The sequence below is a fragment of the Cavia porcellus genome, unplaced genomic scaffold (genome assembly GCF_034190915.1).
Source record: "Cavia porcellus strain 051 isolate PalLab524CR breed Dunkin Hartley unplaced genomic scaffold, mCavPor4.1 scaffold_21, whole genome shotgun sequence".
NCBI classification, from domain to species: Eukaryota; Metazoa; Chordata; class Mammalia; order Rodentia; family Caviidae; genus Cavia; species Cavia porcellus.
The window spans coordinates 56,938,606-56,958,451 of NW_026947504.1; the positions used below are offsets into that span (position 1 = coordinate 56,938,606).

General features: G+C 35.5%; 1 protein-coding gene across 5 annotated transcripts in view; it reads left to right on the forward strand.

Moving 5' to 3' along the window:
- Wbp4 (WW domain binding protein 4) overlaps positions 1-19,258 on the forward strand; it is a 31,653-nt gene extending 12,395 nt beyond the window's left edge. For 4 of the 5 annotated variants that reach the window (XM_063232714.1, XM_063232715.1, XM_063232713.1 and 1 more), the window contains exons 9-11: positions 665-828; positions 8,965-9,158; positions 17,861-19,258. In XM_063232714.1, the coding sequence (XP_063088784.1) occupies positions 665-828; positions 8,965-9,158; positions 17,861-17,904 (402 nt within the window). In that variant the 3' untranslated portion in view covers positions 17,905-19,258. Of the gene's footprint in view, positions 1-664; positions 829-8,964; positions 10,346-17,860 lie in introns of those variants that run through there. The other variant, XM_003477295.5, reaches the window with a different exon arrangement.
- The last annotated feature ends 588 nt before the right edge of the window (positions 19,259-19,846 follow it).

The following is a 19,846-nucleotide window of genomic DNA, read 5'->3' on the forward strand; positions in this document are numbered from 1 at the left end:
GCCATAAAGCACCTGCCTGACTCAGGGACTTCTGAATGGGTTGCTTCTGCCCCAGGGAGTATCTTTCACATTTGTACAAAGTTGTACAGGCCAGTAAGGCTTTGGCAGTGTCCTCAAAATGAAGGTGGATTTCAGTTAAGACTAACCGGTTCAAGTTCTTTGAAATAGATAACAGTTGTAGAAGCGTCTGATGACATGGCATCAAATCCAAAAGAGGTACTGTATAAAGAGAAGATTCTGTTGTAACTGAAGTAAGGAAACAGAAAGTAGTCTTACTTCCATACCCTTAATTGTACAACTCATGGCATTAATAGAATCTTATATTATTTTAAAATATATAGCATTGAACATAGTGTATTAACATTTCAGATATAATTTAAAAAATATAATCAAACATTAGAGTTCTTACAGTATACATTATTAATGTACATGCAGATTTAAACTATAGTACTAAGTTAATATATTTTGATAAATCTGTAATAAAATTTTTAAAAGAAATTTTTTGTGTGGTCCTAGGGGCTCGGGATTTAGCTCAGTGGCATAAGCACCTGCCTTGCAAGCACGCAATCATGAGTTCGATCCCTGGTACTGATTTTTAAAAAAAGTTTTTTGTTTGGTCCTGGCAATTTTGTTTGAAGTATATTATTTGACTTTTATATTTCAGGAAAAGAATAAAAATAGTGTTGAAGAAAAAGCCCCAAAAATCCAGAAAGAAAAAAGTGTCCAAAAACAGAATTCATCAGGTCCAAATGAAGAAAAATCCAAAACTTTGAAAAAGTCAAACCCGTATGGAGAATGGCAAGAAATTAAGCAAGAAATTAAGTCTGAGTAAGGACTTGAGACTTTAACCCACCGTTATTACAAACATTATCCACATCAATTCTTTCACAGCTTGTAATTGTTGATTTCAAGAGTACTATAATAGTAATACTTTTCTTGCATTTCTAGAGTGGTTTTTATTTTTTATAATGAAATATTTTTAAAAGTAAGTTATCTTTAAAAGTAAACTAATGATATATATACTAAGATTAACCTGAAAAAAGCTTAGTTCCTGTGAAAACTTGACTTTTTGATGAATTTAAATTTTTATTGGCATGTTTGTAATATGTAATGATTGCATTCCCTGTGGGAAATTGGTACATGCATATAACACATCTTAATTCTTTTTTCCATCTCCTTCCTCTAATCCGTTCCCCTTCCATCTCTTGGTCCCCTTACCTTTTGCAAAAGATCTATCTCCCTGCATACTGCTGTGTTTCATTTTGCTCTTTATTTATGATTTGGATTTCTCCCATAAGAGAAACTATGCAGTATTTATTTCACTTAAAGTGGTCTCAAGGTGCATCCATTTTCCTTACAGATGATTCAAGTTTATCCTTCTTTGTGGCGAAGTAGTATTCCACACAGGCCACTTCCCAAGATTTAGCTATTTCGAGTTGTTCTGCTATAAACATGATTATGCGTATATCACTGTAATATAATGTCTTTAACTCTTTTGGAGAGATGCCTAGAAAGAGAATAGCTGAGTCACATGGAATTTCCAATTTGAATTTTTTGAGGAATCTCCACACTGATTTCCATAATGATTGTACCAGCTTACATTTCCACCAACAGTGTAGTAGGATTCCTTTTGCTCTGAAAGTTTGCCAGCATTTGTTTGAGTTCTTGATGATAGTCATTCTTTCTGGAGTAACATAGACTTTAATTTGTATTTCTCTAATGGCCAGTAATATTGAACATACGTTCATGAATTTATTAGTCATTTGTACTATTACTTCTTCAGTCTGAGAAGTGTCTATTCATTTTACTTGCCTATTTTTTGATTAGTTCTTTTATTTTGGGGACTTTCTTTGTATGTTATAGTATTAGTCCTCTGAGGGATAGCTGGCAGAAGTATTTTTCCTTTCTATAGGTTGTTCCTTTTTAAAATTTTTTTATTTTAAAGAGAATAGAACAAAAGAGAACAGAACAAAGCAAATCAGAACAGAACACAGCACTTCAAAATAAGACAACCAGATATCAACAGTAGCTACCATAATGTCTCTTTTCTTTGAAATAGTTGAGCATACCTTCACATACAATAATATCAAACATAACAAAATAGTATAAAACCATTCAAGAGAATGAAAGTACTATAAGACTTCAAAACCAAATAATAGGAAGTGAACAATGGCTACTATAATATGTCCTTAAAAAATTTGTTTACACCATCACACATCATAAAATCAAATAAGACACAACAAGATAGAACCAGTCAAAACAGAAGAACATTTAAAAAAAAAAAAAAAAAGCATGGTAGAACTTCAAAACAAGATGATAGTAAATCAGCATGGCTGCCATAATGTCTTTTCTTCAAAATAGTTGTTCATACCATCACACATAATAAAATCAAAACAATAAAACCAGTCAAACCAATGAATGCATTATAAGTCTTCAAAGCAATAAAATAGGAATCCATGATTACCATAAAATATTCAAAATAGCTGTCCCTACCATCTGACAACATATAATTAACAAAACAAAACAGAACAAAGCCAAACTTAACAAAATTGTGTAAACAATGCAAGAGTTCAAGGTAAGAAAATAAGAATTGACAGTAGTTTCCACCTTTCCCTCCCAGGTATTTCCTCCCCTTTGCTTTACTTTTGGATCGCATTAACTCCTTGTGTTTCTTATACTAGGGTTCACCTATGAGTTCGAACTGTTTCATGAACATGATCTCCAGTTGCGTCCATTTACCTACTGGAGCCTTGAGATTGTTCTGCTTTATAGCTGGGTAGCTTTCCAGTGCATGAAAATACCATATCTTTCTTATCCATTCTGCAGTTGATGGGCAAGTTACTCTTGCTTTTTTTTTTTTTCTGGTCTCCTGTCACATGGAACAATTGTTTTTTCTTCAGTTTTTAATTCTTTTTTGTATACAGCATATTGATGGATCTTGTTTCTTGATCCACTTTCCCTGTGTTTCTTTTTATTACTGACCTGAGGCCATCTACATTAATGGTTACAATCAGCATACATTGGTTTGTCTCTGCCCTGCTATCCTCCTGTTGTTAGCCCTCCACTTTTCCCCTTCAATCAGATCTTACCTGTCTTGTTTGGCGCTCTTCCTCTGCTGCTGTTCCTGGAACCATGGTCATCTTTATCTCTCTTTAGAATATTCTTTAGCACTCTCTGTAGGGTTGGTTTGGTAGTCATAAATTCCTTCAATTGTTCTTTATTATGGAAGTATCTTATTTTTCTATCAATTTTGAAAAATAGTTTTTCTGGGTAGATCAATCTGGGTTGGAGGTTATTTTCTTTCAGGGCTTGGAATACTTCACTTCAAGCTCTTGATTTGATAGTTTGTGTTGAGAAGTCTGTCATGATTTTGATAGGTTTTCCTTTACAGGTGATCTGTTTTCTCTGACCACTTTCAATATTCTGTTCTTGTGCTGAATTTTCTGGGATCTGGATTATTATATGTCTGTATAGATGTACTTTGGTTACGGTTAGTTGGAGTCCTATATGCCTCACTTATCTGCATGCCAGATCCATTTCCCATGTTTTGGAAGTTTCTTCTATTCTGTGAATATCCTTTTAATTTCATTTGTGTTGAGTCCTACTTCTTCAATGATACCTGTCACTCTTAAATTATATTTCTTTGCATCATCTTGCAGCCATTGAGTTGTTATTTCCTGATTCCGTGTTATTTTTAAGAGATCTTCCCTTTCATGATTACTAGCTGCAATCCTGTCTTAAGGTTTGAAAGTCTATCTTCAGTCTCTTTCAAGAGGTTTTGCCAGCTTTTGATTGAATTTTTAATTTCCTGCATCTCTCTTTGAATCTGTTTCATGCATTGTAATTGCTTTCTACATTCATTCAAGGTATGCTCCTCTTTATTGTCTATGTCTTCTTTAGATCTGCTGAACAATTCTTTCAGTATGTTTGTGATTTCTTCTTTTACCTGACATTATTTCTGATTTGACTGCTTTTACAATCTCATGAAGTTGTTTCCATCAGTTGCGATCCTCTCAGAAATTTCAGGTGTGTGATTTCCATTTTCTTCTATGACTGTATCTCCCAGACTTACTGTGTATGGGCTAATGGTCTCAGTTTGCCTTTTGCTCCTTTGTCTTGACATTCTCCTAGGTTCCTCTCAACAAGCTGGTTGTGGTATCCCCTGTACTTCCCATGTTGGCTGCCCCTAAGCAGTGTAGTGGGATAAGACAGGCACCTGGGTTCCTCTAATTCCATATTTACAGGGAGATAGCAGGGTGTGGAGTGGGCTTGTCCGGAGCTATGCAGCTACACTGGGACCTCGCTGACAGTCAGGGGTGTATGTAGGTGGGGCTGCTTCTCTCAGCCTGTATGTCTACACTGGGACTACCACAGTGGTGGCAGCCACACAGAGGTGTGTTTGTCTGATTCCACTAGTGAATGATGGCTGTCTTAGGGAACCAAGGGCCTCAAATGGTGACCTGTGGATGGATGCACAGGGCTTACCTGGCTGTGTGTCCCTGCTCCTGCTAGCTGCCTGCAGGAAGGAGCTTTCTGGTGGCAGCTCCCTAAAGGTGAAGGTGGATCCCCTGGTTCTCTCTGCCCACACTGGCCATCTGAAGGACATGGCCCTTTGGTGGTGCTGCACAGGAGGCAGAGGTGGATCTGTTTCCTCAGCCAGCGCTGGCCATGCGGGGGGGGGGGGGGGGCTCCCAGTGGCAGCGCCCTGCAGGCAGAGGTGGGTCCCCTTCTGGTTTTCTCTGTCTGCGTTCTCTGTTGGTTGTTTCTTTTGCTGTGCAGAAGCTTCCTTATTTGACATTGATCCCATTTGTTCTTTTTTTTTTTTTTTTTTTGTCTTTTTCATTTTTATCGGTACCAGGGATCGAACTCACGACTGCCTGCTTGCAAGGCAGGCGCATATGCCGCTGAGCTAAATCCCCAGCCCCAATCCCATTTGTTCTTGATGTTACTTCTTGTGCGACTGGGGTTGTGTTTAGAAAGTTTTTGCCTGCACCCATGTCCTTGAGGTTTACCAAAACTGTTTTATCTTCCAGTAGATTATTTCTATCTTAGCATTTAGATCTTTAATCCATTCTGATTTTATTTTAGTACGTGGTGGGAGATGCTAATCTAGATTACAGGGTATATCTTTTCATTTTCTGATACTGTCTATGATTCTGTCTTTCAGAGTATTCTAGTCAAAATTTGACATTGCTGTTAAAAATGTTTACAGTGAATTCAAGCAATCTCACACTATCATTATTCTATCAGAGAAACCAATATCTGCATACTCAATAAATACTTTGCAGGATGCTTATATATATATATATATATATATATCTAAAGACATAAAAACAAAACTATTCTCTTGACAGTGATCACTAACTTTTTTTGGTTTTTTTTCCTTTTCCTTTTTATCAGTACCGGGGATCAAACTCACAACTCCCTGCTTGCAAGGTAGACGTTTATGCTGCTGAGCTAAATCCCCAGCTCCTGATCAGTAACATTTTTAAGCAGTACATCCAGTATCCAAAACACAGAAGTCTGCTATCAGTTAAACAAAAGCTTGATAAAGATGTCACCTGATTTGTATTATTAATTTGTTCAAATCAGTTCTTAAGAGTATTTATAACATGAAAGGAAGATATCACTCACACCTTTATGTTTTAATATTTTTTTAAATCTTAAAGAGCCCTTCAGGTCATGGCAGGTGGTGGCAGGTGAGATTATGCTTATAATGTCAGCACTTGGGAAGCTGAAACAGGAGGATTGTTGCAAAGTCAAGACCAGCCTAGCTGGTAGTTCAAGGTCAGCCTGGACTACATAACAAGGCCTTGGCCCAAAAAGCTCCTTTTGTGGGGAGATACAGTCTACACGAGTAAGGCAGTTATTCCTTAAAACATTACTACATTCAAATGATAATTTAGGGTGGCTGCTTTGCACACACTTTTACAGTGAAATTATTGTCAAAATTATAATGAAAAGGTCATATTTTCCGTAAAATAGACTGTACAAGCATTAAACAACTCTATATCCTAGTCTACTTACAATTTATTGCTTGGATTGGCATAACATATCTTAGAAATGCTCTGAAAAATATTACAATGAAATATTCAAGTTGTATTTATATTCATGACATACTAGGAAATACATATAAATGCTACATAATACTACTACAATGAGCACACTGCCTATCCACACATTGAAGTTTCAGAAATAATTGGCTGCTCCATTACTTAGCTCTCAAGTGACTTACAATAGGAAGATGGTCACTGTGTCAGAATGTCCTATACTTCAAAGTTGAGATTTCTTTTCATTACCCCTGTGGTAACTATTTTGTGAAGACATCCTTATAAATTTTAACCTTATCAGCTAGTTTAATGTGTAATGAACTATGTCCAGCTTTATAAGGATAACCTTAGAGAACTTTTTGCTTTGTTTTGGTTTTTTGTTAGGTTTGGTTTGGATTTTTGAGACAGAATCACAATATGTAGTTAGACCGATCTTGAACTCACTTTGTAGCTCAGACTGATCTTAACCTTGTGATTTTCCTGTGTCAGCCTCCTAAATGCTGGAACTACAGACATGTACCACCATGCCTGGGTAGCCTAATTTTTTTAAGAAATTTTCCACATAGCGACACATACTTATTGTAGAAAGCGTTTTAAAATGAAAAGTTTAAAAATCATTATTCAGTTACCCAGAGGTAAAACTAACATTTTTAAAGTATTTTACCCATTTTTGAATCTTTTTTTCATTTTACATTATTATTGTTATCCTAATATATTAAAATTTTTTAAAGTTTTTCTAATTGTTACCTAATATTTTGTCTTTCAAATGTAGCTTAATTTTATTTAGTCATTTTATTTTATTTTATTTTAGTTTAGTTTAGTTTATTCTTGGTACCAGGGATCAGACTCATGACCTCACACTTCCCAGGCAGATGCTCACACATTTTTACAATTACAGTAATAACCCTAGGACCATAGTTTTCTAAACCTGCACTTTTATCCATGTGTGTACAGGGTAGAATATAAAAAGAACACATATTGCTCTTGATCTCTGAATTGTAGTTATCAGGATCCATAGTTGATGAGCGATTACTATTCTTAGTTTGCCAGCTTTGTGTAAGAAGTATATATAATCCACTCCGGTGCTCTTTTCATTTCCAAATTACATAAACCCTCAAATGTCTGAAGTGCAGTGGTTTCAAGTGTAGCCTGAATAAAGTTACTGTATCAGGGCACCATGTTTGTCTCTTTTTTTGTCTTTGAGCTCTGAATTGCCAACAACCTCAGACTGGCTCTTTCTACTTGCTGGCAAAGCTGTAGGTTTATATCATGCTTACAGTTAGAAATCCCAACAAAAAGAAGGTGCTTTTGCAGAGCATCTGCAGAAGGAAGCCCTAGTGCAGAGGCCCTCAATAGAAGTGCATCTAACATGTCCAAGGAGCAGTAAGAAGGAAAGGAGAGACAAGAGCCTGATCACAGTAGGTTCAGGAAGGTCTCACCTTGATAATACTCAAGGTGGGTGTTACGGAGCTGTAAATAGAGTTACACACTGAAAGAGTTAAAGCTATTATGTTACAGTGATACATGCATACCCATGTTTATAGCAGCATAACTCATAATAGCTAAATCTTGGAAGTGACCTGTGTGTTGATCAATAGATGAGTGAATGAGGAAAATGTATTTACACACAAAGAAGTACTATGCCATAAAGAAAGATAAACTTGAGTTACTTGTATGAAAATGAATTCACCTTGAGACTATAGTGTTAAGTGAAATAAATTAGACACGCAAGTTTAATTATTGTATGATTTCTCTTCTATGAGAAACCCAAATTATAAATAAGAGCAAAATAAAAAACAATATGAAGTACAGAATGAATCTTGAATAGGAAGAGGATCAAGTGGTAAAGGGATGGGTGAGAAAGGGGATGAAAAGAAATTAACGTATTTCATGTACATCAACTCTAAACAAAGAATGAAAATATTATGCACTGCATACTTATAGTGCTAATAAAAATCCCATATAGGAATTTGAAATCCACAGATAAATTTGTCCAATAACCAGAAACTCTGCTACTCTTAGTTTCTACCTGGCTTAATGGAATTCCTTAGTTTTGTTTGGAAACAAAATAGTACAGGAAGAAGAATGTAGGTGTGGGATCAGTTAGGCCTGGGTTTTAAACCAAGCTTTACTTAACAGTTTGTTTTGACCAAGTTATTTGACTCCTCTCTAAGCCTTGGGTTTATCTCTTTAAAGAATAAAATGCCAAGAATTAATACCTCATCAAATGATGTAGTTATTAGCATTCTTTTTTTTTTAGGCTTTGCCATGCTGGGAATAATTCAGGCCTTTATCCTAAGCTACATCTCCACCTTTTTTTTTTTTTTTTTTAAATTTTGAGATAGAGTCTCTCTAAACTGCTTTAGTCCTGTATCACCCTTGCAAAATGCTGGCAATCCAAGCATATGGTGGCTCATGCCTGTGATTCCAGCACTCAGGAGGCTGAGACACGAAGATTGCTACAAGTTCAAGGCCAGCCTTAACTACATAGAGAGTTCAAGAACAGCCTGAACTATAGGGTGAGACCTTGTCTCAAAAAAATTTCCATGGTTTTCATAACATGTTTTATAGCCTCCATGGTGCTTGCCAGTCCATGGCTAAATTAGTTCCTATAAATACGTCTCCTTTATCTACTTGTACAGCTTATTATGTGTGCAGAAGCATTTTCTGAAATGATATCTCTTTTGAGCAACAGAAATAAAAATGTGAGTTATCCACCTTAATAAGAGCTAGATATCTTAAATAAAATTGTAAAATAAGTATCTCAAAGTAGTTTATTACTCCAGAACAATCACCTTCTTAACTTTTTATTGTTGTTACCATTAGAGACCTTGGGACTTTGGTGACTTATAGTTTACATGCAAGCGTTTATCTTACTGTGTCAAATAGCTTTTATTTTTGCTTTCTGTTCTAGTGAGGAGGTAGATTTGGAACTTCCAAGCACTGACAATGAGTATGTATCAACTTCTGAGGCTGACACTGTGGAACCCAAAGTGATATTTAAGGAAAAAACGGTCACTTCTCTTGGAGTTGTGGCAGATGGAGTGGCTCCAGTCTTCAAAAAGAGAAGAATTGAAAATGGAAAATCTAGAAATTTAAGGCAACGAGGTGATGATCAGTAATTGCAAAAGGTCTTTTTATATGTGTATTTTGGCTTCAATGGGGACCTTACACCTCCTAGAGCTTCTCTTCATTTATTTCTGAGTACTTTGATGATGAAAATTTAGATCTATTCTAAATGTATTTATGTGAATTAAAATTTTTTCGTGCTAAATTTATTTTTGTTCCTAAAATGGAAGACTATCACATTGCTTTGTAATACAGTGTATTATATTCATTGTCTACAAATTGCTAATTATGTCATAATTTAAGATGCTATGTGTCTGTTATTTAAAATGTAGAAAACTAAGACCCTTATTCCATTCTTACTCGTGTGAACATATTTATCCTACTTTGAAAATTCATTACTTTTGCATACAACAACAACAAAAAAATCAGGCCACATAAGAGTCACAGCCCAGTGACTATGTGGTTTTGAGGATCCTATCCAAAGGTTAATGTGGAAAATGTATGTATATTGTTTACCTTCCTCAATTTAATATCAAAGGCCAGAACCAAGAGCAGCTCAGGTACTTCAAGTATAGAGCTTAATTTGGAGTGAAGACTGAACCAAAGGTCAAAGTGTGTATTTCTGCCTGTGTTCAGTTTAAAGCTACAAACGCTGCTTAAGCATTGTGACTTTGAGCCAAGCATTGTACTAGAAACCAGGGTTGTGCAAAGAAACACACCCTTATTGTTCAGGAGTTCATCTTGTAATTTACCCCTTTTCTCAGGCATGCACTTTTCTTTGATAGCCTGTATGTCCTGGAAAATATTTTTAAGTTTTGTTTAAAGCTATGTAGAGGGGCTGGGGATTTAGCTCAGCGGCATAAGCACCTGCCTTGCAAGCAGGCAGTCGTGAGTTTGATCCCCGGTACCAATGAAAAGGAAAAAGACCAAAAAAATAAAAAAATAAAAATAAAGCTATGTAGATAAAAGCTTGAACCTTTAGCAAATATTTTTAGTGTTCAGTTATTAGAAATTTCCTATTTTCTGGTTAGATTTCTTAAAAAGTAGAATTTTCTTATTCTATTTGAAGTAGGTTCTTTCCATTACTTTTACAAATTTATTGTAAAATTATATTTTTCATATATTGTACAGTATTTAACTTTTGGTAGCAAACATCTGTCTTTTTACTAGTACTGGTGTACATACAAGAACAAAATATCTTATTAAAGACCTCATAAAAAGGTAAATTCTGCTTTTGTTGAATGTTTTCAGTTCCCATAATGATCTATCATTTTAGCATTGATGAGATAGAATTTGGAGATTGTCTTTGCATTTCAGTCTGTTTACTTGGGTACTTCATGTATATAAATGCCTAAATGTTCCCCTCAGTCGTGAAGAATATTTTGTAGTTTGAGATAGTAGCTTATTTGTCATGTACTGAGCAGAACATTTTGGTACTTTTTTTTTTTTTTTTTTTTTTTTTTTTTTTAGGATGAGATCTCGCTGGCCCAAGTCCTGGGCTCAGATGACGTTTCTTCCTCCTCCTCCTCAGTAGCTGACACTATAGACCAGTACCCAGCCCTTGATTTTTTTTTTTTTTTTTTGTAGCACTAGCAGTTAAACCCAGAATCTTGTGCATGCTAGGTAAGCACTATACCAATGAGCTACATTACCAGCCCTCTTACTTTTTTATATTTTTACAAATGTGTTGGTAGGTTATAAAAATGTATTTTATTATAAATATAGAATTCTTTAAAAATCCCAGTAATCTCTGACCCTCTCATCTTTGATCACTTTGCAAGTTCCCCCAACACCATGTTAACCCTGGTTGTATGTGGGTAACTTTTATGACCCTTGAATCCATGCACAAGGTACACACTGGCGAAATACTTAACGAAGCATGGTCCAACACTCAAAAGTAGTTTTATGATTTAGTGCATTCTATAAATTCTACGAACTATACTAGGAAGCAGTGGTACTAGTTATTAAGTAGAATCGCTGTTCATACGTAGGTGCATCATATATACTTGCATAAGTTAGAATTTGTTTCTTGGTTTCATTGCACCAATACTACACTGAATTAGTTGCGTGTTTTTGTAGTATGTTTTAACTCTGTTAGAGCAAGTATTGTGATCCTACCATTTGTTTCTCAAAGTATTCATATCTCATAGGCATTTGGTATTTCAAATAATGTTTTGTCAAGTTGTTGCTCTTTTCCAAAAAATGAAAACAAAAAAATACGCTTTTGTACTACAACTATTGAGTAGAAGTAGCTGCCATCATTCTGACATTCTCCTCATCAACTTGTTTTTTTCATTTAGTCAATTCTTTTGTGTCCTTTTAAAGTCTTGTAGGGGCTGGGGAGGTAGCTCAGGTGTGAAGCACTTACCAAATGTATGCAAGGCAAGCCTTGGTTTCAGTCCCCAGCAATGCAGTTTTTAAAAAGTACTCTTCGTGGGGCTGGGGATTTAGCTCAGCGGCATAAGCGCCTGCCTTGCAAGCAGGCAGTCATGAGTTCGATCTCTGGTACCAATAAAAAGGAAAAAGACCAAAAAAAAAGTACTCTTCATATAGACAGTCTTCATCTGCTTTATTCCCAGTATATAAACAGCACTTGGTTCATCACAAGCACTTGATTTTTATTGTATAGATGTCTTTTTTTTTTTTCTTTTTTGCACCGGGAATTGAACTCACAACCTCATGCTTGCCAGGCAGGTACTTATGCCACTGAGCTAAATCCGCGGTTAGATGTCATTTTTCATCTGTCAAAGTCATAGGTCAAGTAATTTGATATTGGCAAAGAAGATGTGGGAAAAAGTGATAATCCTGTACACTGCTAGCAAAATTACGTTTTTTGTATTGTAATTTTCTTTTTTATAGTTCTAACATTTAAAAAAAAAAACTTTCTGGCCCCTTCCCCACAGGCTATCCCCTCAGAGACAGCAAAAATTTTGAAACATTCACATGCAAGCCAGCCAATCCCTAGTCTATATTGCTGCCTTTTGTATAATACTGTACACGTAAGCCAATACTGTCATCCTTTGTGGGACCAGTGGTAGCCTCCCCCTTCCAGCAGTCACTTATATAAATGGTGTCCTTTCTGTAAAATTGCATATTACCTGTACATATATACTCTAGAATACTTTTAAATCATCCCTATATTATAATAACTAATACAATGTGAATATTATGTAAATAGTTATATTCTTTAGGGAAAATGATTTTTTTAAAAAGTGCATATATTCAGTACAGTTTTTTTCTGAGTACTTTTGATCTGTGATTGGTTGAATCTACAGATGTACAACCCACAGATACAGAAGGCAAGCTGTAGTTCATTTGTCTTAAATTATTCCACAGCCAAGTACCAAGTAAATAGAGCCAAACCCATTACCCAGAATCTACCAGGATTATTCAGACTAGCCAATCCTAAACTATTTACTCATCTGTGCCCTAAATTTCCCCCAGAATTCTCAATGAGGGCTCAGGCCAGACTCGCCTCCCTTACACCCACCATCTTGCCTTCTGCTGCCTGATCAAAACCTGGTGCTTCCTCTGTGGACCTATGTGGCATATCTTGGCATTCTGTCTGGGACATGTGGTTCCAAGCTTCACTTTCATTTCCTTGTGTGGGCTTTTCCGTACTATAACCAACATTTACATTTTTTTTTGTTGTTGTTTTTGTCTTTTTCCTTTTTATCGGTACTGGGGATCGAACTCATGACTGCCTGCTTGCAAGGCAGGCGCTTATGCCGCTGAGCTAAATCCCCAGCCCCAATATTTACATTCTTAAAAAGTGTATATTGATAAAATATCTATAGAGAATAAATGTTCAAAAAATCAAAATTTAAAAGCATTTATTTCTTTAAATTTGATGCATATGAGAGATGACAATAAAACTAATGGAGTCAGAAATTGGTCTGCCAATACAAAATAGTTCAAATAATTATGCTACATCCATTCACTGCAACACTGTACCAGCCGTTCAAAGAAAAGTTTTGTATGTATTTTCTTGGTCTCATTCCCAAAATAAATTATTAGATCAAATAAGCAATACCTAGAACAGGAAAAATAGTACAAGTTTAGTACCAGTCATTGCTAATCCCTGTTTGGTTTGTTATGTCTTTGTTTTTGAATCCCTGTTTTTCTCTCTAGTGGCTGTTTAGACTTGGGCAAATTATTCAACTTGCCTGTGCTTCAGATTTTTATCTGTAAAATAGTAAAAATGTCTACCTCTAAGACACGTTTGAGAGATAAAAAGATTTAATGTATTTATTAAGTGCTTGGGAAAATGCCTGTCATACAAATAGCAACTCAAAATCTTAGTTATTCTCTATATTAAAAATATATGTGAAGGGCTGGGAATTTAGCTCGATGACACAAAAGTAAAAAGTATGGATCTTAAAAATTAACACGGGGCTGGGGATTTAGCTCAGCGGCATAAGCACCTCCTTGCAAGCAGGTGGTCGTGAGTTCAATCCCTGGTACCGATTAAAAAAACAACAACAACAAAAAATTAAAAACACACACACAAAAAATAATAAGGATCAAATTCCTACTTAATAGCGCAATTACTCTGCTCTTCCCAGTTCTCATCCTGTGCACTGCAAAAGCTCACTTACTTGCAAAGTTAGATGTTCTTTAGTTTGAAATACTTAGTTGTGTTAAGATATCTTATGATCCCTTTTGCAACAAAGAAAAGTCTGGGTTTTGATTCAGGCTGATGGGTATTGATTAGGAAGGAAGAAATAAAATTGGCAGTCTTAAGTGCTGATAAAAAGAGTTAAGAGTGATGCACATTTATAAATACTACCAATTTTTGTGCTGAGTGGGGTAAGGTATGTTAAAATTAATTCATTGGGCAGGGATGGTAATGATTAGGCAATGTGAATGTGCTTAAATGCATTGAAATGTATACTTAAAATTAAATGATTAATTTTTGTGTATTTGACCTAAATACAGAATTTAATTTGCAAACATTCTCATTAGAAACATCACTCACTGTTGCTAAGGAGAAAAAAAATTCATAGAAACATATTTATTGAGTACTTAAAAACATATTTATTGAGTACTTTTTTTTTTTTTGTACCAGGAATCAAACTCAGGGCCTCATACTTGGCAGGCAAGTGCTGTACTGCTGAGCCACATCCCTGGCCTGAGTACATTTTTAAAGTTTATAAGCTCACTAACCCCACTCTCAGCTTTTGCCAGTCTAGCTCATTCTTCATAAAGACTAGCACAATTACTTCCATGGAAAATTTTTTTGTACCTTTCCCTCTATAAATCTCAATATGTCAAATCTGTTGGCATTTAAATCTCCCATTTCATTTTCCCAGTCTGCACTTCTTTTAATTGGTTACATATTTCTATTCTTAAAACATTACACCTGTATTATAGCAAATTTAGAAAATAGAAAGTAACAGATTAATTAGCCTTACATGTTCTAATTTGCCCTGGACAACTCAATTTTTACTTGTAGTTCAGCGCAATTATTAACAGAGCCTCCCTTTCACTTTCAAATATGTCCTGATTAACAAATCATGGTCATGCAACTTAGGAATAAAAGTAGTCTAATGGAAAATTCTTTTCCCAATGCTAAAGTTAAGAATTCTCATTTCTCCCCCTCATTTCTGTCCTCTAAATCTCTGTGAGAAGAGTAACAACCTTACTTGAGATCCAGAGGAGGAAGTACCTCATCCCACATGCACACACATACACAGGCCAAGTTCAGATTAACTATATGTTAGATAGAATTTGCCATATCCAGTCCCTACTGCTCTAACCTTTACCACTCAGCACAAAAACTGTTAATACTTACAAATATGCATCCCACTTAACTCTTTTATCAGCACTTGAGACTGCCAATTTTATTTATTCCTTCCCAATCGATACCTTTATTTTTTTTTAAAATTAGTACGTTTAAAATAAATAATGAATGCATTCATTGTGGAGAGTTGGTATACATACATATTAATTCTTGATCCTTTTTATATTTCCTTCTTTGCCCTCTATCCTCGGGCCCCTCCCCATCTCCAGTCTTCTCTCTCATACTCTTTTATTTTGGTCTTTTTAAAAATACTTTGGGTTTCTTTTCTAAGAGATACAGTTTTATATACTTTTCTTATTGCTGAGACAATACCCAACACCCAAAGTTAAAGGAGGAAAGAATTATTTAGCTCACAGTTTGTAGAGGTTTCAGTCCATAATTGGCTTGTTCCAAGGCCGGGTGGCATGGCAGATAGGTATTGTAGAGGACAAATAGTTTGTGGTAGGCAGAAGGCAGGAAAGCAACAAGAGAGGGCTACGCTTCTTTCTATCCCTTATATCTTATTCAGGGTACTTAAGGCAGATAGCCCTTGTTGCTAGCATTGCACCATGAATCAATTCCTGTGTCACACACTCTACATCCAGTCACCTCGGAAAAAGCCCCACCCACCTATGATTCCATAAGGCTTTAGAGAAACATCTAGACACAAGCAGTAACAGTATCATGTGATATTTAATCTCTATGTTTATCCATCTGCTGATGGTCATATAGGCCATTTCCAAGATTTAGCTATTATGAATTGTGATGTGATTAGCATGAAAATCATGTATGACTGTAATGTGATCTTTTTAGTGGGAGAAACCAAGAAGAGATGCAGCTTGATCAAATAGAATTTCTTTATAGTTTTTTAAGGAATCACCATACTTACTTCCATACTGATTTTTCTAGTTTACCTCCCCACCAGCAATATAGAAGGGTAACTCTTTCACCTACAACTTTCCTAGAATTTCTTGTTTTTTGATGATAGTCATTCTTGCATAAGATGGAATCTCAGTGTTGTTTTGATTTACATTTCTTTAATGGACAAAGTTTCTGTTTTTTCATGTACCTGTTGTACATTTATACTTTTTGGTTGGGTCTTTCATTTTGAGGGGTCTATCCCTCAAAGGCTGTAGGCTGTCTTTTTGCTTTGTTGGTTTCCTTTCCTGTGCAGAAGCTTTTTAAATTCATATGATGCCATTTGTTAGTTGTTGGTGTTATTTCTTGTGCAATTGAGTTTCTGTTCTGCAAGTCCTGGACTGTTCTTATGTCTTTAAGAGTTTTGCCTATTTTAGCTTCCAGCAGATTCAGTGTTTCTGTTTTTTATATTTAGATGTTTGATTCATTTTGATTTGATTTTGGCTCAGGGTGAGAAGTGTAGGTCTAGGTTCATTCTTTTCCATGTGGATAGCCAGTTTCCCCAGCCCATGTGTTACAAAGGCTATCTTGTCTCAGACTTTTTTTTTAATATGAGCAGCTTTTCCTCCTCAGGTGCTTCCACCATGCTATTTCTGCACTGGAGCCAGCCAACTATAGCCTGAAAACATGAGCCGAAATAAATGCCCTCTCCTTTAAATGTGGGTGTTGGATATAGTGTCCCAGCGATGAGGAAAGTGATTAAAATAAGGTATCTCTTACAGGCAACATATGGTTTGATTTGGTGTTTTGCTCCAATCTACCAGTTTATATCCTTTGATTGAGGAGTTAAGCACATTTTCACTGAGTTCTTATTGTAATCTAGTTACTGAATCCTGACATTTGATTATTTTTCCAGTGCTGATTCCTTTATTTTTCCCTTTTGTTTGCTATCCAAGTTAGACATGTTCTTTCCTTTGGTCTCTGTGGTGCTGGTGGGCTCCCTGTCTCTAAAGATTCTCTTCAGCATTTTCTGCAATGCTGATTTAGTGGTCATGTATTTTGTTAGAGTTTTCTTTGTTATGGAATGTCTTTATTCTCTTTGAATTTTGCAGGCTAATTTTGCATGATATAGATATCTACACTGTTGATATATATATATATATATATATATATATATATATATATATATATATGACTTCATATATATGTATATATGACTTCAAAAACTTTATTCTAAGCTCCTGACCTTTATTTAAGCTTTATGCTAAGAAATTTGCTGTTGACAGGTTTGTGTTTGTAGGTTACTTGCTGCTTCCCTTTAATAGCTTTTAGTATTCTGTCTTTTTGTTAAATTTCTGGGATTTAGATTATGTGTTACGGAGTTCCTTTTCAAGTCATGCCTATTTGAGGTTCTATATGCCTCTTGTACTTGAATATTGAATTCTTTCTCTAGATTTACAATTTTTCTGCTATCATTTCAGTAAATACATTTTTATATTTTAGTTATATTCCTATAATTCAGAGATTTTTTGAGTCATGTAGTTTCCATGGTATCTTGTTTTTAAGATGTATCGTACTATATCAAATTTGTTTTCAAGTTTTGACACTATCCTCACCAAGGTCAATTCTACTACCTACGCTTTCCATTAAAATTTTCACAGCCTGAATTTCTGCTTGATATCTTTTGATAATGTTTAATTTTGCCAAACTTGTCATTCATATCATGATTTAATCAGCTTATTGTTTGTTTCTTCTTTTAAGCTCTTTGAACATTTTTGGGGATGATACTGCCAATCAAACTCATGACCTTGCACTTGCCAGGCAGGCTGAAACATTTTACTAACTAAATTCTTTGTTAGGGGCTGGGGATTTAACTCAGCGGCATAAGCACCTGCCTTGCAAGCAGGCAGTCGTGAGTTTGATCCCTGGTACCGATAAAAACGGAAAAAAAAAGACAAAAAATAAATAAATAAAATAAATCCTTTGTTAGTTTATTTAAATCTTTTTTGGACTTGCTAAATGTCTTACGAATTTGCTTGTATGTTTCTTCTTTGATCATTTTGACTTTTATTTTTGAGTTACTTGCCTTTCTCTTCTTCAGTGTCTGTGAAATGGTCTTTGGAGGAGTTAACACAAATCATTTAATCCTAAAGGAACTTGCCTCTTGTGGGCCTGACCTAACCAAGTGAGACCGTAAGAAAACAGCACTCTGCTGGTGACATATATATCACACATGAAGGAGTGTAATGTAAGAAAATTCCTTACTGCTGGCTTTCGGATGGAGAGGCTATGTGTCCAGGAATGTGTAGGCACTGAGACCTGTTTGTGGCTCACTGCCAAGAAGGGAAGGGGGACCTCAGCCCTCCTCATGTATGAAACTGCTAATTGTTGGTTCACTGTGTCAACTTGGAAAGTTTAGTTAAAAGAAGTTTAACTAAATCAGCTCAGCAGTTCTACACATTAGGGTATAGAAGACCTGCCTTATGGCAGCTCTTCACCTGGATGGTATGAAGGAGACTGAGGAAGGATGGAACTGCTTCTGCTCTTCAGAGGAGGCTCCAGTTTTCGCCTTCAGTTTGGATGTCATCTCCTGGTTTCTGGAGCGCAGCCTTGTCAGCTTCCATGAATCCTTCAGCCTCCATCGCAGACCCATTGGCCTCCTGATACGGACATGCATGGGACACTGCACAGAGCTCCAGACCTTGGACTGAATCCATCAGTCTCCACTGTGCAGATGCCCTCTGCACTCTTCCAGTCAACTTTGTGGGTGGCCACCATCAGCCAGTCTTGTCATTTCTTATATGCTTGTGTATCTTGTGCTTTATGTTTGTCATGTAAAACCCTGACTGATATAGCTAACAAGTTGAGTAATTTTACAAGTGGGTCTTCCTCAGTCTCCAAATGGGACTCTGTCAACCCTTTTGATTTTAGCCTTTGAGACCTAATAAAAGAATCTAACCTAAACCATCCTTGGACTTGGAACCTACAAAACATTGAGCTAAGAAACTGTAGTTTTAAATCACTATTTATTGTATTGTATTAACATGATACATCTTTCTTGCATTCTTTTACTTTGATCTTACCTATGTACTATTTAAACTATATCTCTTGTAAACAGTAATATTTGAGTCATATATAATAATCCCATACTGTTTGTTTTTTTAATTGAATACTGTTTGTTTTATCCTCTTTTATTTCTCTGTTCATCCCTTTTTGGACTATTATCTCATTTTCTAGTCTTTAATATATATTTATTTAGTATTATTTTACTAGTTACTCTATAGCAGTGGTTCTCAAAGTTATTTTCATAATAATTCTAAGTTGTAATGTTTGTTTTTCACTTATTTTTCTTGTGAGTGTAACATTTCCCAGAAGCTACATGGCATGTGATACTGTAAAAGACTTAATACAGGACATATGTCAATTCAGCTATATTCTATTAAGCAATTGTTATAAACTAAACTGTGCCTCTTGTACATTAAAGCTCTAACTCCTAATACTTCAGAGTGTGACTCTATGTGGATATGTGTGATAGTCTAAGGAGGAGTAAGTTAACGCCTAGAGATAATCAACTTTTCAAAAGTCATGCATTAAAAACCAAGTTTATTTCCATGTATTCCTTGCCTTTCATTCCACTATTTCATATATGTTTAATTTCTACATATTTTAAGCTTCTAAAGTTGTTATTACTATTACTGGTGTGCACACTGTTTCTTTGTATTACTCACATATTTAGCTTTTCTGTGTTACTGAATCTTTCCTGGGGTTCTTTGTTCTAAGCAGGGTCAGTGCCGTCTATCTCATCAATTCCTTCGGCATTAATTGCTGTACTTGCTTAGGTATCTCAGCTTTTATCTGAAGTGTCACATTGTAAAGGAGGATATTCTCACTTACAGTGACCTATAGGCTGGTGTTTTGTTGTTGCTGTTGTTGTTTTAAGTACCTAAAATATAATGATAATTGTCTTCAGGCTTACAGAGTTGCCACCAAAAAAGAATACTGATATTTTTTTCTTTATCTGCTTTTCAGATTTTCTCTTTGCATTTATTTCTCACACATGTTTTGTGATATGCCTTAATGTAAAAGT